This window comes from Ursus maritimus, unplaced genomic scaffold, assembly GCF_017311325.1.
Source record: "Ursus maritimus isolate PB19 unplaced genomic scaffold, ASM1731132v1 scaffold_35, whole genome shotgun sequence".
NCBI classification, from domain to species: Eukaryota; Metazoa; Chordata; class Mammalia; order Carnivora; family Ursidae; genus Ursus; species Ursus maritimus.
Window position 1 is genome coordinate 18,124,069 of NW_024426119.1, and position 23,956 is coordinate 18,148,024.

Consider the following 23,956-nt stretch of genomic DNA (forward strand, 5'->3'; position numbering starts at 1 on the left):
AATATGGATGGATCTTGTAGGCATTATGCTAAGTGAAGTAAGACAAAGAAAGCCAAATACTATATGATCTCTCATGTGGAATCTAAAAAATTTAAAAAATAAATAGTTCATAGATAAAGAGAACTGACTGGTGGTCGCAAAAGGCAGGGGTTGGGGGGAGTGGGTGAAGGGGATCAAAGGTATGGATCTAGAAATCATGCATGAAGACAGTAGTATGCCATGAATTGTAGCCATCTATGGCTGACACTATGCCATTTCAGATTTTTGCTACCCAGAATATGTCTATGTTCATATAAGTAAAAGTAGTTCTACTTTATGACATTTTATACACATGTAATGCTGTCTTCCTTGATTTTCTACCTGGTAGTGTAGGATGACCTTTTTGCATCATACTTTATAGGTAGTCATGGGCTATTGCAGCGAGACAGCCCGAGTGCATCTTAGAGACTGTTGTATCACTGTCCTCATCAATTGACATTTATTGAATTCCAGCAGTATAAATAATGCTTATACATTTTACATGTAGTGAAATTTGTGTGCATGTTTTCATATAAATTATGCTATGGCCATTTTTTTTACATCTATAAGAAAACAGGAGCTCCTCTTTAATGGTTTGAGACTTAGTGTCTCAGAGGAGTATAAAAACAACTCTGCACGATAAAAAATACATATATACCTGCCTCAAGGTCACTGGGAGAATTAAATAATGTGACGCATACAGAGCACTCAGAAATGTCCAGGTATGGTAAGGTAGCCTAAGGCTCTATTTTTGCCCTAGTCTTTTATGACTTCTGTTTATGTGTTTGTAACTTTAAGCAATGTTTAACTTTTACAGTTAATTTGTAAGTGGCATGAATAAACATTAAAGATTGACTTGCTACCAAAGATTTTGAGTGATGTGTTGATGATCATGTTGAGAGTTAGGCTTAATTTCAAAGTCTTGAAAGTGTACTGTAAAAAAAAGAATGTGATTAAAAAAAAAACAAGAGATCTCATTTTAAGAATGACATTAGAATGTTGATTATTCTGTGAACGGACCATTGTTCCTTCCTGTTTTTTAAGTCTTGGGTAAATATAATCTGACACTGAGTTAGGTGTTAACTGACACCGTATCTTTTTTTTTTTCTTTCAAGATTTTATTTAAATTCAAGTAGTTCGCATATAGTGGAGTATTAGTTTCAGATGTAGAATTTAGTGACTCATTAGATGCCTATAACACCCAGTGCTCATTACATCACATACCTATCACCCAGTTACCCCACCCCCGTTACCTCCCCTCCAGCAACCCTCAGTTTGTTTTCTACAGTTAAGAGTCTCTTGTGGTTTGGGGCGCCTGGGTGGCACAGCGGTTAAGCGTCTGCCTTCGGCTCAGGGCGTGATCCCGGCGTTCTGGGATTGAGCCCCACATCAGGCTCCTCCGCTATGAGCCTGCTTCTTGTTCTCCCACAACCCCTGCTTGTGTTCCCTCTCTCGCTGGCTGTCTCTATCTCTGTTGAATAAATAAATAAAATCTTAAAAAAAAAAAAAAAAGTCTTTTGTGGTTTGCCCCACTCTTTCTTTATCTTATTTTTTCTTCCCTTCCCCTACGTTCATCTGTTTTCTTAAATTCCATATATGTGTGAAATCAATGGTATTTGTCTTTCTCCGACTTACTTCACTTAGCATATACATTCTAGTTCCATCCACATCATTGCAAATGGCAAGATTTCATTCTTTTTGATCACTGAGTAATATTTCAGAGTGTGTGTGTGTGTGAGTGTGTATGCACACCACATCTTTATCCATTCATCAGTTGATGGGCATTTGGGCTCTTTCCATGTTTTGGCTATTGTGGATAGTGCTGCTATAAACATTGGGGTGCATGTGCCCTTCAAATCACTATTTTTTATCCTTTGGATAAATACCTAGTGTAATTGCTGAATTGTAGCATATTTCTATTTTTAACTTTTTGAGGAACCTCCATACAGTTTTCCAGAGTGGCTACACAAGTTTGCATTCCCACCAACAGGATAAGAGGGTTCCCCTTTCTCCGCATCCTTGCCAATATCTGTTGTTTCCTGACTTGTTAATTTTAGCCGTTCTGATCATAACTGACATTATATGTTGCTTGGTCAACCTACAGTTTAAGTTTTGAACCAGGAAAACCAGTTGTAAACTAACCAAGATCTCCACATGACCTGGAATAATCTATAGCTTGTTACATAGCACTGGTTTCAAAATTATGAATAGGTAACCTAAAAATATTTCCTCAGATTAAAACAAAATCATTGAGTATCTGTATCGTCCCAGTGGAGAATGGGCTTAATAATGAAATCCTTTTTCTTTGAAAATTAGAACCACTAAAAATTGAATAGGCCATCTTACAATATAGAGCCTTATCAGGAGAAGTGTTCACATTGACGTAACCCATTATTTAGGAGTATGGCCATTTCCACGTCCGTCAGGAAGTTCAGCTGTACTGCTTCTGAAATCATTGCCAGTTCTGAGATTTCATAAAATTAAAGAAATTGGGGACCTGCTCCAGTATGGTTGCTTTTAATTTGGGACTCTGTTTTCTCTTTGACATGTAAGATGTCAAAGTATAGAATTTTGAATCATAAGCAGTTTTATTCTTAACATTGCCTACTATTTTTTTAGGAGGAATAACTTGAGCTGTTTATATGTCTACAAGGTACTTTTTATACTTATCCACTAAAGAATATATTACAGATAAGGTCGTTGTAAAAAAAAAAAAAAAATCATTCTTCCAAAAGGGGGATTCTTCTCTTTTACATGTCCTTATTTAAAAAAAAAAAAAAAAAAAAAAATTTTTTTTTTTTTTTTAAGTAATCTCTACACACAATGTGGGGCTCAGACTCATGACATCAAGATCAAGAGTCACATGCTTTACCAATTGAACCCACCAGGCACCCCAGAATCCCTCTCTTTTAATGGAATAAATAAGAATCAAAAAACATTTCACATTCTGAAGTCACGCTCAGGATTTAACAAGCAAATTTTGCATTTGATTCTCTTGATACTTAACTTTGCCAATCTTTCAGACATCCCTTTTGCCAAAGTAAAAAATTTTGGTGTACTAGTGTAATGAAAAAACATTAAAACCTAAATCCCAGAGAGAGAATAGGATGGATATATTACATTTCTCATTAGACTCATTGCCCTGCTTCTCTTTATTTGGTGTCAGTTTTTTTAGGCCCATACATAGGCCAGTACTGTCATAGGAGCCCAGTGGCCAGTGTTTTCTTTATTGCCTTATGTGTTTAAAGTTTCTTGGGTGTTTTTTTTTGTTTTTTAAAGATTTTATTTATTTATTCGACAGAGATAGAGACAGCCAGCAAGAGAGGGAACACAAGCAGGGGGAGTGGGAGAGGAAGAAGCAGGCTCATAGCAGAGGAGCCTGATGTGGGGCTCGATCCCATAACGCCGGGATCACACCCTGAGCAGAAGGCAGACGCTTAACCGCTGTGCCACCCAGGCGCCCCCCTAAAGTTCCTTGTTTTAAGTGTGACATACTTAATGTCATATTAAAACTTAATGTGACTCTTAAATCTCTTGTTCTTAATGCTGACAGTACAGTGGTGAACCAGATAGTTAGAGTCTCTGCCCTGGGTGAACATACAGCCTAACGGAAGAGACAGACAATTGGCTGTTACATAATTACTATACGTCATGAGAAGAGAAAAACAGAGTACACTGATAGGTAAATACTATGAGGGTGTCACAGGAGGGCACTGCTTTAGATAGGGTAGTTGTTAGAAACACTTCTGAAATAACATTTCAGCTGGGACTTGAAGAATACGAAAAGTAGTTTTTCCAGGTAGAGGGAACGTGTCAAGTCTCTGAGGTGCAGAACAACTTCATTTACATTTTCCTTCTCTGCTGATTTAAACCATAAAAATGACTGACTTAACTTGCTACTGAAATGGTTATGATTTGATAGAATTCATTTAAATTGTCAGCACTGGAAAATAGTCACCTCTTCACTTTGTACCTTAAACCTTGACCCCTGAATCACTCGGAGTATTACATGTAGTCTCAAGTTAAATATGACATATTTAATCTAATACTTCCTGTAAAGGAATTCTCAATACATGTTAGCTCCTTTCCTCTCTCCCCACACCCCCACCAGAAGTATGTGGAATTTGGTGTGCGTATAGGAAGGGCACAATCAAGAATAATACCGTTGTCTCCAAAACCTGTCCCTAGTGTCTCTGTTAAGGCTCCCGAGGGTCCCTACCTCCTCCTAAGCCTCACCCAATTTGACTTCTTAAATTCAGGTCATTTCAGGAATGTATTATATGATATAAATATATACTTATATATATTTCTATCACATATATAATACAATGTAATATAAATATATATCTAAGTATATATGATGTTTTATAATGTTTTAGCAACAGCTAGTATATTCAGCAGTCTACAAAAACTGAAGTTCCAGTTACCATTATAGCCCCAGGCCTTCCAGTTGTTTTCCTTTGTTTCTTCTTCCTAAATCTCCTTTTGGCTCCCCACTGCATGACATTATTAAGAAGCTACTCTGGTCAATGCTGAAATAAGAGGCAAGGTGGGGAAATGTGATTGGATTCCCCTGGAATTCCTCTGACTTCCTCCTTGGTGTTTCTCAGGTAGTGGTTCTCCCAAAGGCCAACAATTACTGAGGAAGGCCTTGGTAGCCAGGATGAGATGTGGCCTTGGCTTGCCTCTGAACTGGTAGAGGAGGAATTGGCTTTTTCCCTATGACTGCAGATCGAGAGAAAAACAGAACACCTGATTCCAGTGGCAGTTAAGACTTGGCTTGTTTCCCTGTTCCCACTTGAAGTTACTGCTTTACAAAGTACTTTTTCCTGGCAATAATAGAAGTGGTGGAGGTGAAGGAAGAACACTGGACCTTTGGAATCTCTCTCTGTGCCTTCATTTTTTTCCCTTATCAGTAAAATGAGACTGTTGGTATAGATCCCTGAAGTCCCTTTTAGGCCTAATATATCATGTTTCTACTTTAAACCATACAGTTTTGTTTCTGCTGTCTGACTTGCATAATGTGCGTATATTGGAAATTATCTCAGTACATGAATTTGATACATATGTGGAAATGTAGAGCCCTACTGGTTGAGCTGAATATGCTCATCTCAGAGTGCAGGGTTGGGTTCTAATTGGAAAACTTTGCACTGCAGGTATCTCTTACAGTGAGTTTTTTGGATGCTCTTGAAAGCAGTGGTACTATATATCCTGAGGATGAAACAAGCTAACTAAACCTGAATTAGTCTCCAAAGAATTATGATCAGTGAAATTTGTGGTGAATGACTTGAGGATGTGGTTTCGAATTTTGGTAAAGTGGTCAAATTGTATTGCAATAGCACTGTCCTGTGTGACTCTGATTTGTGTTGCTCTAAATTGGTCCCTCCTTCTTTTGCAGGAGCTATTGTGACAATCTTGGTTACCATCCATTAAGTGCTGCTGACTTTGGAAAGATCATGAAAAATGTCTTTCCAAACATGAAGGCACGTCGTCTGGGCACAAGAGGCAAATCTAAATATCCTTCACCGGAATGGTTTTTAGTAATCACTTAGAACATCTGCTGTTGTAGTTCAACTAGCAACTATATTTAGAAGTAAATTTAAGTCAACAAGTATAAACGACTCAAAGTTCTTAGAATAACTGCAAACATTATTTTCCTGGCTATATATCAAACTGCAAGAGAAATAATAAATAGTGGTTTTAGGATTATGATAGATTTCACCATATTCTGTGACTGTAATGTGTGTTCTTAATGGCCTGATCTCCTTTTAACAATAAGAATTAACTGAGATAGGCCACAGTGCAGCTCTTGTAAATCATATCCGTAAAAGTGGAGAAAGAGGTTAGCTGTCTTCTTCCTGTAATTTAGAAACATTGGGATCTCCTTGGCAAAATATACACCATTCAGGAAAAATTCCTGTGGAACTTGTCCTGGAAGATTATATTCTCTTTAAAGTATTTTTTCAGCCAACCATTTAAAGCCTGTATTAAAATTAAAGCCAGAGCATAGGAAAGGTCCCTCTTATGACAGACATACTTAGTAGCAAACAGAAGGAAATGAAAATAAAGAATTTATTAAAGTCCTTCTGACTCTTGGAAGAAGATTGTAAAATAAAGGGTCTTTATATTAGAAAAACATTATTTCTCCTTACTTAGCCCTTGGCCTTTTTCAAAGCCCAGAAACCTGCTTCATGGAGGAGATGAGAGGAAAGGGGGAGGAAGGAGACACTGCTTTTCTAAAACAGCTTCAGGTGCTCTCTGCTCACTTGTTGCGTGACCCATCCTCATTCTCTGAGTACAAGCAAAACTGTCTTGATGGGTCTTTGGCATGTTACAGGTGATAATCCTGTGTGTTTCAGTGGAAAAAGAACTGAAAAGGTTAAAGCCCTTGTGACACTCTTAAGAGTTGTTTTTGTCCCAGTGCCCTGGGCTAAAGTTTCCCTGTGCTGTGCCAGGTTTCCATCTGGATATTCCTTTCCTCCTGACCTGTTTGTTACTGGTGGTTGGCACAGCCTTATTAGGAACATTTATTCATAAAATGTATAACAGATGAGAATCATTTTGTTTCATTTAAGACGGTAACATTCTACAAAGACTCTTCTAGTTTCAAAAGAGTGAAAGTGTCCTGAATTTATAATATTGAGGTTTCTCTTACTGAAAAACTCTGAAAGTAGATGTTATCTCGTGCTGATTTTATTCTTATATATGGTTACTTCTCAAATGCTAATTACATATAAGCAGTTCCTTTAATTTAGAATGCTTTAGACCTTAACTGTTTATTACATATTGCTACAGTGGACTGAGGAAAAAAGCCTTTGTTCATATGCCAACACTGCCCAATCTTGATTTTCACAAAACTGGAGATGGGGTAAGAATTCTGCCTTTTCTTTTTAATAAGTAGAATTATACTTTAATATCAACCTTGAAATGCATACTGCATTGTCTCATTTGGGTAAAACCAGGGACCAGTAACTATGCCTTTTACAAAACAAATGAAACAAAAGATTTAACAGTGGCTGAAAAATTTTAGCATATCTGACTTACGTCAACATGGCTCGCGAAATTAGGAGGCACATAGGTCTAACTAGAATCTAAATATATCCATGATGTATTTTGACTATATATATATATATATATATGTATATATATATATAGTCAAGAGGAAAAATTAAGTTGTGGAGTAATATAGTATGAATGTCTTTTTTTTTTTCTTTTTGATTTACTTATATATTTATCTAATACCACCTAGGTGTACAAAAGACTTGAGGTGGCCAAAAGTACAAAGAAGAGAAAATACAGCTAGTGGCATAGTTTGTTTTATTGATGTCAGAAAAGTCTTTTAGAAAGATTCCTAATATCCCTTAGCCTTCATATATGTTTCACGACCATTTCGGTGTTACAGTCCCAGTGCTCCTGGCGGCTGTGCCCTGGCCCGGTGGTGCAGGCATCGGCCTCTTATTTGCGCGGCTCTTCTATGCCCGCCAACAGGGCATTTTATACAACTTTGACCCGACAGATCTAGATTACATCTTCTAATTAAGAATACATGTCTTCGCTGTGCTTCAGTTTATATTTCTCTGAACTTTCTAAGTTAACTTTTCCTTTTTCCTTTGTTTAGTTGGAAGGAACTGAACCTTCTGGGCAGCTTCAAAATATTGATGAGGAAGTTATCTCTTCTGCTTGCCGTCTTGTGTGTGAATGGGCCCAGAAAGTGTTAAGCCAGCCATTTGACACAGTCTTGGAATTAGCCCGCTTCCTTGTAAAAAGTCATTATATAGGCACCAAGTCGATGGCAGCTCTAACAGTAATGGCAGCAGCACCACCAGGTACAAAATTACCATTAACAAGCTAAAAAGGACAGAGGTGTTACTGCATTTTAGAGTTCGTAGCAAAAGTAGAGTTTCGCCAGAGAACTTCTTTGTCTTTTTAGTGTTTATGAGTTTACCCTCACTTCACTTAACTCTAAGTTCAGATGGGTTTGTTGAGCCAAGAAAAATAGTGATAATTATAGTCATTTCATTATAAGGCTTAAAGCTGTAGTTTTTCTTTAGTATATTGCTCTGCTGAAACATGAAACTTTAAGATTTCCCAGTTGGTATTTCATTAATTTTTCCGGTGCTATTTTAAAATTTAAAGAATATGTGTATATGTACTTTTAAATATATGTGTGTGTCTAAATTAATAAATTTTAGATAAGATTAAATTTTTAAAATGACTTGCTAGCTTCCTATTAGAAACTAATAATTATAAATAAAATGATCTTTGGATAATGTGAGAGGTACCTTAGTGTCACAGAAAGCAAACTATATGAAGCATTATTATAAAATAGCAAGAGTGATTTTTTTAAAATATACAAATGAATATTTTTGTTCAAATAAGGATTTTTTCATTTGATAGGTTTAGGAATTGACAGTATTGGAATAAACAACTCCCTCCTAAATTAGTAGCTGTGTAAAGTACCTGTTCTGTTGCAGTTTTTTAAATGTCTCATTTCAGTCATACCTTATAAACCTAAGGAAGAATAAGTAAGTTGTATTATTAGTGTAAGAAATTATAATTTCTGTGAAAAATGTATTTATGTGAAACTTGTTTTCCAGAGATGATGATTCTGATTATTAAATGTAAATAATTTAAAATCTATAATAGATTTCTCCCAGCCAGAATTATAGTTTCTTAAATAACTTCACTTTTCTTAAATAACTTCACTTTTTTTAATCTTAATAATTTTAACAATTATTTTTCTTTCCATTTTATACTTATCAGAAGCTTTACGTATTTGGGGGGTATAAAATTGTTCTATTCTTTCATCGTATTGTCAGTTGAGGCCTCACTTCAGCAAAATAATCTCTTATCAAAACTTTGTCATGATTTTCTTTGTCTAGATTGTAAACTGTATGACTTAAATCTGTTCACTTACACTTACACATGAACAGAAGAGTGCTTGGGTAGCCTTACCTAGCTGGGTAGATTGCATATATTTCCTCATTTCTCCCCCCAGCAGTCCTGTGAGACAGGTGGTATTAACTTCCATTTTACAGATCAGAAAACAGGCTTACGGAGGTTAAGTAATTTGTCCATGGCCAGATAAACAGTGGGACCAGGATTTGAATTCCAATTCATTGGTCTCAAAAGACCAGGTTAACTGCATTACATCATGCTGTCTTCTTATCTTCTGGCAAAAATGAGGTTTTAAAAGATAGGGCCTCTTCAGCTTCCTGTGTTCTCTTTCTCTTACCCCTGCTGACACCCAGATTAGTACTTGAACAAGCTGAGGACTTAGGAGGTATCATGGGAAAAGAAACATCTCCATCTTATTTTCCACATGGCTCACAAAGTCTGACTGAAAGAAGTGGTGAATGATGGGATGAATGAATTTTTAAAGCATAAGTGTAAAGAGAGGTGTGTTTTTTAAACAAAAATACTAAAAATTTCATATATAAACATTTCACTTTGTGAAAGTGTTAAGTAATTTATCAATTATATCATTACTCAAAACATTTTTAGACTCTTAAAATTTTGTTCTCAAACCACTGCCGTATTTTTTTTAATACCTTTGGTGATTAATCTTCATCCTTTGAAGGTGAATTTGGTTTTTTATAAATATAGTCTCCATATTAAGAACAGGTTGTGTTACAAATGTCCTTTTGTAAGTCAGCTGCTTGGAAATCATTCCTGTCCAGAAATCCTGGCAAGAGAGAGACAGCTGAGCTTTGAGCCATTGGCAGAGGCTTTCGGGTGCAGGTGCTGAGAAGCCAGAGCCCAGGCTGGGGGCCAGGAGGGAGCAGTACAGTTTGAGCTGGATTTGAAGAGAGAAAATGGTACTTAGGTGATCAAAAGGGGGTCAAAAGATGAGGGATTATTGAGGAGTGAGTGTCTCTCCTTCCTGTCCCCCCTCCGCAAGTTGTTGATGAAAAGCAGAAATTGGGCCGGGGAAAGGGTGTACCAGGAGGATGGTGTGGTCCTCCCCTTTCCTCTCCACTGTTTTTGCCAGCCACAGCTTCCTCTGTAATGATCATAATGCTATATCCTAAATGTGAAATGAGCTGTTTTAAAAATTGATTGTATTATATCATCAATTGTTCTTAACTTAAAATCTACCTCTTGCTTAATTTATCATTCCTTTTTTCTCAGTGTTTCTCTTATTACTGCTTTAAAAAGTTTTCTCAGTGACACTGTTTCAAAATACCTTAACCTCAGTTTTATGCAGAAGCTCTGCTTTATTACTCCTGTGTCATTACTGTAATAATTGTATAGTAGCAGTTAAAATAATACCTCTTTTTTGTGAATTTCTGGTAGAATTAAACGCTTGTTTTCCCTATACACATTTTTTCTAAATATGAATGATTTCAGCAAATATTTATTGAACGCCCCTGGTGAGCTGAATATTTAAATCATGAAAATGCATGCATTTCTAATTAGAGAATTGGGGAAGGAAATTTCTGACATTTGATAAGATGTGAAACATGCTCCCTTGGTATTTATTTATCTTAATTTCTGCATGTTTATAACATAGCTACTTCTCTTTTCAAAATCTCCATCTGTTATTGCTGATTTAACTGAAATGGTCACCTGAGTTGAACCAGATATTAAGATGTCAATTAAAACCATATTGACAAATGTTTTTAAACTGAAAGTCTAACACTTAGGCTTTATAAAGAGATTGTGAGTTAAAATTTGCTGGGTTTTGGTTGCTTTGTCCAGTAGGTGGCTACATAGTCAAAGAAATTGAGTTGTGACTGCCTTCTATGAAACAGAGTATTTTAGTTTCCTTTTCTGTTTATTTTCAGGAATTAAAGGAATTACCCAGGCGTCTGCTTTTATACCTACAGCTGAGAGTAATTCTTTTCAGCCTCAAGTGAAGACTTTGCCTTCTCCTATTGATGCTAAACAGCAATTGCAACGGAAAATTCAGAAGAAGCAGCAAGAACAGAAACTGCAGTCCCCTTTGCCAGGAGAATCCTCAGGCAAAAAACCAGAAGGCGCTACAACCAATGGAGTGACTAATCTTTCTAATGGAAATCCAGCAATCCTGTCTCCTCAGCCTATTGGTATCGTTGTGGCAGCTGTCCCTAGTCCCATTCCGGTAATACCATTAAATAAATAAGCGTTAGACCTCACTGGGATGGTGGGAGATCATTTGTTTAGTTAAAAGCGACACATGAGAAGGAGGCAAGAATAGGTATAGATTCAGTTACAGATTCATTTTGTGAGCACAGATAGATTCAGCTTCAGTCAGTTGTCTTTTAAAGATTTTACTTATTTGTTTGAGAGAGAGAGCATGGACAGGGGGAGGGGCAGATGGAGAGAGAGAGAATCTCAAGCAGACTTCCTCCTCAGCATGGAGCCTGATCTGGGGCTCGATCCCACAACCCTGAGATCATGACGTGAGCCGAGATCAAGAGTCCGACACCTAACTGACGGAGCCACCCAGGCGCCCTGTCGGTTGTTTATTATTCACAATATACGATGTTGATTTTGACAAAGCAAGCTGTAGAGTGAACACAAGTGAAAATACAGAGATTTAAGACGTGCACAGTACGCACACACAACCAGTCAGAGCTTTATGTAAGAGAGGAGTCATTTTCAGAATTGTTTCAGCCCGAGCTAAGCCAGGATGATCAAGTGCAAACTTTTTTTGGTTTAAACTTTTCTTCTTTTTAACATTCAGACGGAGCAGAGTGGTAAAGCATATTGATAGCACCTTAATATAGACCTATTGCTGTGGCTTGCTGGACATAGGACCTTGGACAAGTCTCTCAGCTGTTCTGAATCTGTTTCCTTATTAACAAACAGAGGTTATAGTCTCCTTTCCTATCTCACACAACTGAGGTTATGATGAAGGGGCTTTTAAAATGGGAGGGCATCATTCTGAAACAAAGTGGTATTTTATGTTATTGTTGATGATATCATTAAGGAGATCTTTTATCTTTGTTTTTCTTATCATTATCATCATGTCATTAAAACATGATCTACCTGGTAACCACACTCATATGCTATTCACTGTAGAACAAACTTGGGGAGACAGTAGTTTTATCTGAGACTGTATCCACAGTGGTTTTTAATTACTAATGTCCAATGACATTATGACAGTCCCCCAATGAGCGAGTCACTTTCTTGGCCCAGAGGTAGATACCTTTATAGTTGCATGGTTTTTCAAGATTTTATCTTCTCTTCCTATAACCTTCTTAAAAATGATTACTTTGGCAAATATTCATCACAAATGTGAGTTTTTAGTCTTGTTATTGAAAATATCTTAATGTTTTTATATTTAATATTTTGTAACTTAATATTTTATGACTATATTGCGCTGCATTGCAATTTTTGTAATATTTGTGTCTGATTGTATAGAACCTGGTCTAACATATATCTGTAAATATCTAGATAGATAGATAGATAGATAGATAGATAGATAGATAGATAGATAGAAAGAAAAGAACTCTTGTCTAACAGAGGAACTTTTTTTTCTTTTTAGCATTACATTTATAAAATGGCTTAATACTATACAAATATGTGAATTACTGTTTCTATCGCAGACTTGTTAAATCTGACTTTTTTGTTTTCTACCTTTTAAACAGGTCCAGAGGACCAGGCAGTTGGTAACTTCACCAAGTCCAATGAGTTCTTCTGACGGCAAAGTTCTTCCCCTCAATGTACAGGTGGTCACTCAGCACATGCAGTCTGTGAAACAGGCACCAAAGACTCCTCAGAACGTTCCAGCCAGTCCTGGTGGGGATCGTTCTGCCCGGCACCGCTACCCTCAGATCTTACCTAAACCAGCCAACACCAGTGCACTCACCATTCGCTCCCCAACTACTGTCCTCTTTACTAGCAGTCCCATCAAAACTGCTGTTGTACCCACTTCACACATGAGTTCTCTAAATGTGGTGAAAATGACAGCAATATCCCTCACGCCCAGCAACAGTAGTGCCCCTCTTAAACATTCTGCCTCAGTAAACAGTGCTACAGGAACAACAGAAGAGTCAAGGACCATTCCACAGATCAAGAATGGTTCTGTTGTTTCGCTTCAGTCTCCTGGATCCAGGACCAGCAGCACCGGGGGAGCATCTGCTGTAGAAGTCAAAATGGAACCGGAAACATCATCAGATGAGCATCCTGTACAGTGCCAAGAGAACTCTGATGGGACTAAAGCTCCCAAAACAACACCTAGTGCCCTTTTGGGGCAGAAAAGTAATACAGATGGAATAGTGCAAAAACCTTCAAATGAAGGTGTCATTGAAGTAAAAGCAACTAAGGTCTGTGACCAGAGGACCAAATGTAAAAGTCGCTGTAATGAAACTCAGCCAGGCACTTCAACAGGCAATAATCCAAGCACTGTCACCCTCTCAGTTGCCACTCAGAACTTAACTTTCACCAGCACCAGTTCACCAGCTAATGGTGACTCAATAAATAAAGACCCTAAATTATGCACTAAAAGTCCAAGAAAGCGACTGTCTTCTGCATTGCAAGAGTCCCAGGTGCCTCCCATAAAGAAACCAATTGTGGAACAGCTTTCTGCAGTTATCATAGAAGGTCAGAAACCAGGCAGTGTTGAGAAGGACCAAAAGGTTCCACATTCAGGGAAAATAGAAAGTTCATCAGCCGGTGCTCAGATTCCTGGCAAGGTATCAATAAATGTCAATTCGCACATAGCGGCAAATCGACCCTTGAATTCTTCTGCTCTCATTGCCAGTGATTCAGCTTCAGAACAGCAAACACCATCATCATCTCCAGATATAAAAGTAAAACTTGAAGGGAATGTCTTTCTTTTGGACAGTGATTCAAAACCAGAAGGCAGCTTTAGTTCAAATGAATGGCAGCAGGTCAGTAAGGATTCTGAGTTTATATCTGCCGGCTGTGAACAACAGCAAGATATCAGTGTTATGACAATTCCTGAGCACTCTGATATCAATGACTTAGAGAAGTCTGTTTGGGAATTAGAAGGAATGCCACAGGACACATATACCCAGCAGCTGCATAGCCAGATACAAGAATCTTCTTTGAATCAAATACAAGCACAGTCTTCAGATCAGTTACCTCTACAGTCTGAACTGAAAGAGTTTGAGCCTTCTGTTTCCCAAACAAATGAAAGCTACTTTCCTTTTGATGATGAGCTGACACAGGATAGTATTGTGGAAGAGCTGGTGCTTATGGAGCAGCAGATATCAATGAACAACTCTCATTCTTACGGTAACTGTTTGGGAATGACCCTTCAGAGTCAGTCAGTAACTCCAGGAGCTCCAATGTCATCTCATGCCTCCAGTACCCACTTCTATCATCCAATCCATAGCAATGGCACTCCGATCCACACACCTACACCCACTCCTACCCCAACCCCAACCCCAACCCCAACCCCAACCCCAACATCAGAAATGATTGCTGGGTCTCAGAGTCTGTCACGGGAGAGCCCTTGCTCCAGGCTAGCCCAGACCACACCTGTGGATAGTGCTTTAGGAAGTAGCCGACACACACCCATTGGTACTCCACATTCTAACTGCAGCAGTAGTGTCCCTCCCAGCCCTGTTGAATGCAGGAATCCATTTGCATTTACCCCAATAAGCTCCAGTATGGCGTATCATGATGCCAGCATTATCTCAAGTAGTCCTGTGAAACCGATGCAAAGACCCATGGCCACACACCCTGACAAAACCAAGCTTGAATGGATGAATAATGGGTATAGTGGGGTTAGTAATTCATCAGTTTCTGGCCATGGCATTCTCCCAAGCTATCAGGAACTAGTGGAAGACCGTTTCAGGAAACCTCATGCTTTTGCTGTGCCTGGACAGTCTTACCAGTCTCAATCCAGACATCATGACACTCATTTCGGTCGTTTGACTCCTGTCTCTCCTGTGCAGCATCAAGGTGCCACTGTAAATAACACCAACAAACAGGAGGGTTTTGCAGTCCCTGCCCCTCTTGATAATAAAGGAACTAATTCATCTGCCAGCAGCAACTTCAGATGCCGGAGTGTGAGCCCTGCTGTTCATCGCCAACGTAACCTTAGTGGAAGCACCCTGTATCCAGTATCTAATATCCCCCGATCTAATGTGACCCCCTTTGGAAGTCCAGTAACCCCAGAAGTTCACGTTTTCACAAATGTTCACACAGATGCATGTGCCAACAACATAGCTCAAAGAAGCCAGTCAGTTCCATTGACAGTCATGATGCAGACAGCCTTCCCGAATGCTCTTCAGAAGCAAACAAACAGTAAAAAAATAACCAATGTTTTGTTGAGTAAACTTGATTCTGACAATGATGATGCAGTGAGAGGTTTGGGCATGAACAACCTGCCCTCCAATTACACAGCCCGGATGAATCTCACTCAGATTTTGGAAACTTCCACTGTTTTTCCTAGTGCCAATCCGCAGAATATGATCGATTCCAGCACTTCTGTTTATGAATTCCAAACACCATCTTACCTCACTAAAAGTAATAGCACCGATCAGATCAGTTTTTCTCCTGGAGATAATCAAGCACAATCAGAAATCGGAGAGCAGCAATTAGATTTCAATAGCACTGTTAAAGACCTGTTGAGTGGAGACAGCTTGCAAACCAACCAGCAGCTGGTAGGTCAGGTAGCACCTGATCTCACTAATACTGCGTCTGATTTTTCTAGTGATATCAGGTTGTCTTCTGAGCTCTCAGGCAGCATCAACGATTTGAACACTTTAGACCCAAACCTACTGTTTGATCCAGGTCGTCAGCAGGGACAAGATGATGAAGCTACACTGGAAGAATTAAAGAATGACCCGTTATTTCAACAAATTTGCAGTGAATCCATGAGCTCTATGACTTCATCAGGTTTTGAGTGGATAGAAAGCAAGGACCATCCTACTGTTGAAATGTTGGGTTAAATAGTGTTTTATAATATGTAGCACACTGTATCTAAAGACATATGTATTGTATTTGTCTTAATGGAAGTGCCTCCCGCAGCAGAAACACTTACTATTAATTGTGACATTTTAAAAGAGTTTGCTGCAGAAGTGGTTTCTTCTTCAGTAGGAAATGGTTAGACTCGCCTCAGTTCTTAACAAGTTTCTGAAGACAGTAGGCTGTAGAAGAGCAAGTATTAGGTTTTAAACTTTGTAATGTTCCCCCATTTAATCACTTTGTTTGCTAGTAAACAATTGACTAACCAGCTTTTACAAGAGCAGTCTAGATCTTTATTTTGTGTAAGTTCATTTTAATTCATCAGTTGATCTGCACAGAATGTAGAGGAAACCATTGATTTTAGGTATAGGCTATTTTTTGTTGTTGTTGGCATTATCTTTTAGACATGAAATCATAGCTAAGGTAAACTGTAGACAAGAAGGTCTTCCTTGAAACAGGGATAATATTCAGGTTATTATCGGTATTTAGGCTTGAAGCATAGAGCTACTGTAGAATGAAAAAATCTCTGTAGGACTTTCTGGGACTTCAGTACCATTTGCACCTGCATTTTGAAGGGCTTAAATAGGAGAAAATAGTGGAAAATTAAATATTAATTTAAGGAAAGCAAAAGCTGCACTAAAATTTTTTAAAGAAAGAACTAGTAGCCATTTATATTTGTGACCTTGCATTAGTCTTATTTTAAAATTTAATTTTTAATATGGAGCCAGCACACACACAGAGACATGCATGTACGTATGCGTGCACGCACAGACACACACACACAAGCAAATAACTCCAGATATTGCAATTTCATAGAATAAATACCAGCGTGTTAGAAAAATACTTTATGTTTTATTATTTGGTAGTTGAGATAGGGGAATGTAGAAGGAAAATAAAAGCATTTCCTTAGTTTCATCACAACGGCTACATGCATATATTAAAATTCTATTTAAGATTTTGTTTGAAGTTTTTAATTATAATATTCCTAAGTTCTCAATTTAGTGACTGACTCCTTCACTGCTGAATATAGTAATACAAGTTGATCATGGGATCCCTTTGAAAAACAAGTAAACCAGAGGGAGATAACATAAAAAAAAACAAGCATTTCACCACCGGAGGTCTGAAGCCACGAATCTTTATGTTGCTGATAAAACAAAGGGGATATCAATAGTACTTGAAGAAGAGGAGCATTTTATTACATGCTTAATTTATTTATTGTGATAACCACATTTGCAAAAGAAGCACTCAGGATGTGTTTTAAAATGTTTCTCTGTATGGCTCCCGTTTTGTTTTATGAATAATTATTTATGAATTTCTTGTTGATACAAATCTGCTCACTAGTTGACAGCTCCATTTGAGTGAGTTGAGGATTACTCTCAAATAGATTTAAAAATTGCCATGAAGTTTTTAAAGCTGACATTAAACCATTGCCGTGCTACCTTGAACTTAGCTAGCTAAGCTTTCCTTTACCTTAATCAGTAAGCCAGTCAGAAGACTACAATCAATGAATATCTAACAAATGTGATGAAGGGTTTAATTTAATAAGGTTTCATTGTTCAATAAATTTGCAAGGTAGGGTATTAAACTTATATTTTGATAAATAAACGGTGCTAGGGTTGGCTCAGAGGTTTAGATATTGGTATGTCTTAGTTATTGGCATTTGTGTGTGTTTGCTGTTATTTTGATTTAATGATCTGTTAGATATTTTTTCCTGATGCTAGTTGTTTCTTCACTGTACATTGAGACACAGCACTACTGCACACCAAAGTATGCAATACCCAAAGGAAACTGTGTGATTTCTGTTAACAAATGATGGGAGCCTTTCTATATGAGATACTCTGAAAAGGAGATTTTGAGGCCATTCTAATCCCTTGTTTACATTATTAGCTTCCTACTAATATAAAAATAATGGAAATCTTTTTTTATAAAAATATAAAGACTGGAGGATTTTTAACCCTCTGTACAGTATTGCAGCAAACACTTTAAATTTGGTTGAATTCGTCCAGCAAACTTTCTGGGGTTCATATATTGCACTAAATTTGTTGAACCTGTGGTAGGCACATCTCTTAGGATAAATGCAACCAATACAGTCCACAGATTAAACTTTTTAAATGTGTTTCATTATGAAAAGACAAAATGTCATCAAAGTGACAGATAAAATTGTCTTATGTAGCAATGTGCATTGATCTCAATGAGATATTTCTATTTCTTATTCTCTTACATGAGAATATTACAGCAGGAAGAATTAAGTTTAGTTTGCCTCACCATGTTAATACATGATCACAAAATGTGCATGAGTGTTATTGACTTATCTTGTACAGTACTAGGTATTCCTGTAACCACTTTTTTTTTTCTTGGCTGTATTAAAACTGGTTCAGTGTTAACCAGGCAAGCATAGTTATTCACAAGTTATTTACTTTTTTATGTTTACTAATTCTGCTTATTGTTGAATATGTTCTTTTCTCAAATTATTTTCATTGTTTTCATGTTTAAAACATTTTTCATACTGTTTATCATGATAAGACTTCATGAAGTAAATAATTTTGCATATAATTGCAATAAGCACTGACTTTTGAACTGAAAAGAAGGAAAGTTTTGTGTTTTTTTTTTTTCGTGCAGTGCATCTGAGGTTCATATAATAGTCTTGTACTATAATGTGCTTTACTACACCATAAATGACAAAAAACAAGCCCTGTTTCATGTTTTCATTTAGTGCAAAAAGTCAGATTTCCCCAGTGTTTTGTTGTCTGTTGTACCTGCTGAAACTACGGTAGTTGAATATTGCAGTAGCATTTCAGTTCTCTTTTTTTATTGAAAGTGCTCAAAAATTGTTTTTTAAATGTTTTCAAAAACAATTAAAAACATTTTATATTAAACTGACTGGGTCTTAAGGTGATTTGTGGGATTTATCTTATATAGGCAGTGTGCCATTTTCAAACAGACCTGATGCCATTCTTCCTTAGATCTCATGAACTTCATAGAAATGGATAAAAATCAGCACAAGGCGGAACAGTGCTGCTAATCTGCTCTCTCCTGTTAATCCAGAAGGACACACAGATCTTATTTTATTCATCAGAACTCTGCTGTTCTCGTAGGATGTATTACCGATGAGTGGAACACAGCATGGAGCTTTATGTTGTCCAGAAAAAATCTTGGCTTTCGCATACTCACATAATGTTGGCTTTCAAGTTCTAGTCTGTGGAGTACCTGGATATGTATGTGTTTTGAAGCTTTGGATAGAAAAATGACAGGAAGAAGTAGAGAAGATTCTAAAGCACAACTGTGTCCCAGAGCAACGTAGGCATTTTGGTGAACCAGAAATACAAAATGCACTGAACTCGTGAGCCAGAACCTGTGCTGGAGGTATGGAATCAGAAATTTCAACTCCTACAGAGTAATGACACCAGGGTGTGAGACGGAGTTTCCTCACTCCTGAGCCAAACGGTCTCCTCATCTGTGTATACAGATCCGTGTAGAACTGTGACAGCCCCACTGTCACCCACAGGACTGCAGCCCTGACTAGTGGACAGGTGGGGAAAGCAATTACAAAGGAAAGCAGAGAGCAGCGATTGAGAAGGGGAGAGATAAGAAGCAGGAAGACTCCCACACAAAATGAGCCTACAAATCAAAGTTCTAAAGTACTTGAAGAAAACGAAACTTATCCTAAGAAAGACAATCAGCACTCAAGATAAAAGTAATGAACTCCCTGGATGTTAATTTCAAAATAGTGATGTTAGGATTCTCAATGACAAAAAAAAAATGTTTTTAATAATCAAGAGCAGGCAAACAAGAGCTAGTGGATACAGTGAACCAGTAATAAAATCTGGGGGGAAAATACTATGTAGCATCTGAAGTTCTTTGGGCTGCACATTACAGAAAACCTAACACTGGCTTAAACCATTAGGATATTTACTTTTAGCTTAATTTTGAAGACAGGAGGTCAGGGTTTCATTCAGTGGCTCAGTGTTATCAAGGACTCTTCCTCTCGTTTCCGTTGCATCATCTTCAGCTTTGCTTTTCTGTGTCTATTGCGTCGTGATCACAAGATGCCCATCACAGCTCCAAGTTTTTTATCTTCATACATCCCAAACATGGTGGTAAGGGCAGCTCCCAGCCCTTTATCAAAGAGAAAAAATCCTTACCAGAATCTCCCATTAGACACTCCCTCCTCACCCTCCAGCCCCTCTTTAGTCTCTTTGGACAAACAAGATCAAAGGTCCATATGAAAGCCAATCAGTTTAGATTTTTGATTCATCCTTTATAGCTAGAGGAAGGGCCCATCTGTGGTCATCCACCTAAAATGAGTTCTGTAACCTCAAGACCTAGTTCCCACCTTCAGGGGGCTCACAGTCTTGTAAAGAACTAATTACATGTACTTCCCAAAGTACATGTATATGCTTTACATAAATATTTATGTCCCAATACAATATGCAATCAGAAGAAAAGAGGTGAGAACTCACACTCTGAGGAGGTAAGAACAAGACAAAAGATCAGAAGAAAAGAGGTGAGAACTCACACTCTGAGGAGGTAAGAACAAGACAAAAGAAAGTTCATAGTAAAGACTACATTTAGAAATAGCTGTTAACTGGTGTAAACTCTTAACTGATATCCTGCCTTCCTTCTCTGACAAAGAATCAGGTGTTACTGAGTATCATAAATGCAAATTGCTTAAGCACCTATTACCATGAAAGAAGACCAAAATTTTTATTTTGTTAAATATATGAAGCAGAGATTGATTTTGATGTCCATTGCTATAAATGAATTTTTAAATAGAATGGGATCGTGTATCAATATTATATAATCTGAGATTTTTATAAGTATGTATATGACCAGCCCTGGAGCTATAGTCTGTGTCCAAGGATAGAAAGGGAAAAAAGCAAAAGGACTACAATTTTTAAGATAGATTTTATTTCTATCTTAACTTTGGGGAGAAGGGAAAATAATTTTACGAACAGAATGTGTCATGAAAATGGTATTACTACTATATATAGAATATTTAGAATATTTCCTTACACTAGACCTTCTATTAAGTATTTTGCACATATTCTCATTTCCTCATTGGGATAATTCTGAAAGAATGTCATTTTTCAAGTGAGAAAATTCTAGCTTGGGGATTAACTGGTAGGGATAACAACTAATAACAGGAAGAGCCAGGATTATAACTTGATTCCAAAGCCTAGTTATTAACCATTATGCTATAATTAAGATATTTGTTCAAACTACCTACTGTAGTAATTTGATTTGATGGCTTTTTTGAAATTTTTCTTCTGCTTTAAAATTTACAATTAGGTTTGATTTTGTGGGGATTTTATTTCTCTTAAACCGCCAATCCTTCTATCTCTTGCACTTCCTTTTCACTTTTGTTGCTTTGGGATTTTACCTGTATTTCTCTTAAACCGCCAATCCTTCTATCTCTTGCACTTCCTTTTCACTTTTGTTGCTTTGGGATTTTACCTGTATTTCTCTTAAACCGCCAATCCTTCTATCTCTTGCACTTCCTTTTCACTTTTGTTGCTTTGGGATTTTACCTGTATTTTCCCCTAAGTTATTTAGTTCCTTTTCCTCCCTTCCCACCACGGAAATACATGCCCTAATGTATTGGAAGTCAAGGGAGAAAATAAGATTTACATACAAAATTGGGTTTTACACACAACTTTGCAAGTACGTTTCTTGGAGGTATACCGATCATTTATTTTTAAACCACTTTTTAACATCTCAGGAAATAAAAACTAGGCTGTTTGTTCAATAAATGATAAAGCACCTAAAATATGTCAGTCTCTGTGCCAGTTGCTAAGGAAGACATTTTGAGATTTTACAATATAATGAAGATGCAAATGAACAGGCTTGCAGGATGCAATGAGGTCACTATAGCAGAGACTGCTGTTTGCCACTAATAGCATTCTCCAAGACTACATTTACCAGCTTCCCTTGTAGTTAAGTGGAGCCACTTAAAAGTGCTCAACCTAAAGGGTGTCATCAAAAGACTTGTGTGCAAGTTTCTTTGAAGTGTACTTGCCCTCCTCCCTCCCTGCTGCCTGGAATGCACCTGTGATGACTAGAACTCTAGTTAGCTCCCTTGGTCTTTGAGGTAAAGTCACACACTGGGGATGATGGAGTAACAGTATAGAAGGAGCCCAAGGCCCTGATGACAGTGAGGGAAACTGCCTGCTAGTCCTGACTGCTTGCCTCTGAATGTGTTTTACATGAGAGAAATTTCTTTCTTTTTTTTTTTTTTAAGATTTCATTTATTTATTTGAGAGAGAGAGAGAACACAAGCAGGGGGAGGGGCAGAGAGAGAAGCAGACTCCCTGCTGAGCAGGGAGCCAGATGTGGGTTGGAGCCTGATGTGGGGCTCAATCCCAGGACCCTGGGATCATGACCTGAGCTGAAGGCAGGTGCTTAACCTACTAAGCCACCCAGGCGGCCCATAAGAGAAATTTCTTACTGGTTTAAGTCAGTTATTTTGACTGTTCTGTCACAACACAAATCCAAATTATAACAGGTTTTCAGCAGCAGTGGGAAATGTTAGATAGTTTGAGGGTCACTGAACCATCATGGATTCCCCTCAAGAATGGCAAACTGCATCTCTTTTTCATTGGAATTGGTAAGTTATGAGAGGCTTTCAAGAAGGAATACCCTGATTTTAGCACAGCACTTGAATACTGTTTCATAGCTGTTCAAAAAAAAATAGAAAAGAGATAAAAGACAAAATTAGGTGGATTACAGACTGATTAAATAACTGAAGAGAATTACTGAATCCAAGTAAAAGACATGACAACATTCCGGTCATTTGTTTCAGACCTGGTTTTAAGTCTCAGCTCTGCCATTTATAACCTGGGCAAGTTATTTGAATATGAGTTATGATAGCCATCTGGAGAGCATTTTCTAGTGGTGGCCCACATGGTTCTGGACTGTTTATTATTTTTGCCAGTATCTTGAATGAAGACAAAGTTTTCTATGGCAAATATTGTGGCCTGGCTTGCTCAATTTCTGTTCCAGCCTCTTCCTGATAAGCAGATCCTGGGAAGCCAAAAACTACATTGCCTTGACTTCTTCACAGCTTAGGTTCTAGATATGAATTACATTCCATCTATCAGGTGTATTCTTGAAAGATCTAGAGGATGAAAATGAGGCAGAAGTTGTCTTCCTACTTGCTTTCAGTGTCTCTTTGCAAACAAGCTCACAGTGACAAAGTTTCTCAGCAGCAGTGTTCTTGAGTTCATTCTTGAGATTCTTATATATCAAGGGTCCACATCCCATTGCCAAGTCACAGTTCTGTGAATGTCAAGATGCAGTCGAGCGGTGACAGCGATGGTGGCAGCAGCAGTATCAGTGGCTTCCTGGTCTCTGAAGTGATTCCAGGTATGAACTCATTCTCTCGATGGTTGTTCTGGGAGTGATTTCTTGAGGCACAGCCTAACAATTATGTATAAGCACCTAATTCCCTGCATTAAATATTTTTCTGCTTAAAATACCTAGAATAAGCATTTCCTACACTTAACTCTTAGCATATGCTTATAGACTAGGAGTCAAGAACATCTGAGATCTAGACCTGGTTCTCTCATTCTTTTCCCCCTTTCTGTTCTTAATTAAGAATAATGATCACTGTACTGGTTACTTCCCAGAATCTTTTATGAAGTTCAGTAGGATATGACAACACATTGTAAACCCTACAAATAAGATATTATGATTGTTATAAATGCCTACATAAGAGGGCAGACATTTACCTAGGAGTGGAAAAAATTCTTTTTCTTTTTACCATATAAGTGTCATGTTTTACTTGAAGCCCCAAACCCACATCCATCAGGAGATAAAATAAGAATGTATATTCAGACAAAGGGCTGAACTTTGAGTATATGGCCATAAATAAGAAATAACTTAATAAAATTTAGGCCATCCTGTTTTCATCTGAGCACATTTGTTTGGTACCTACATAGATTATTTAAATCATGAGACCTTGTATTTGGATTTTCACATGTTTGAAATACACACAGTTTAAATATCCTACACAAGACCACCTCTAATTCACTATGATGTCGTCACTTAGTTTTTCATAATCTTACCTCACCCT

The 23,956-nt window shown here is 37.6% G+C and overlaps 1 protein-coding gene across 2 annotated transcripts in view; it reads left to right on the plus strand.

Annotated features, from left to right (window-relative positions):
• RFX7 (regulatory factor X7) overlaps window positions 1-20,476 on the plus strand; it is a 130,283-nt gene extending 109,807 nt beyond the window's left edge. Inside the window, exons 5-9 of one of the 2 annotated variants that reach the window (XM_008706007.2) lie at window positions 5,417-5,533; window positions 6,802-6,886; window positions 7,637-7,844; window positions 10,806-11,101; window positions 12,594-20,476. In XM_008706007.2, coding sequence (XP_008704229.1) covers window positions 5,417-5,533; window positions 6,802-6,886; window positions 7,637-7,844; window positions 10,806-11,101; window positions 12,594-15,869 — 3,982 coding nt within the window. In that variant the 3' untranslated portion in view covers window positions 15,870-20,476. The remainder of the gene's footprint in view (window positions 1-5,416; window positions 5,534-6,801; window positions 6,887-7,636; window positions 7,845-10,805; window positions 11,102-12,593) is intronic. The other variant, XM_040620610.1, reaches the window with a different exon arrangement.
• The last annotated feature ends 3,480 nt before the right edge of the window (window positions 20,477-23,956 follow it).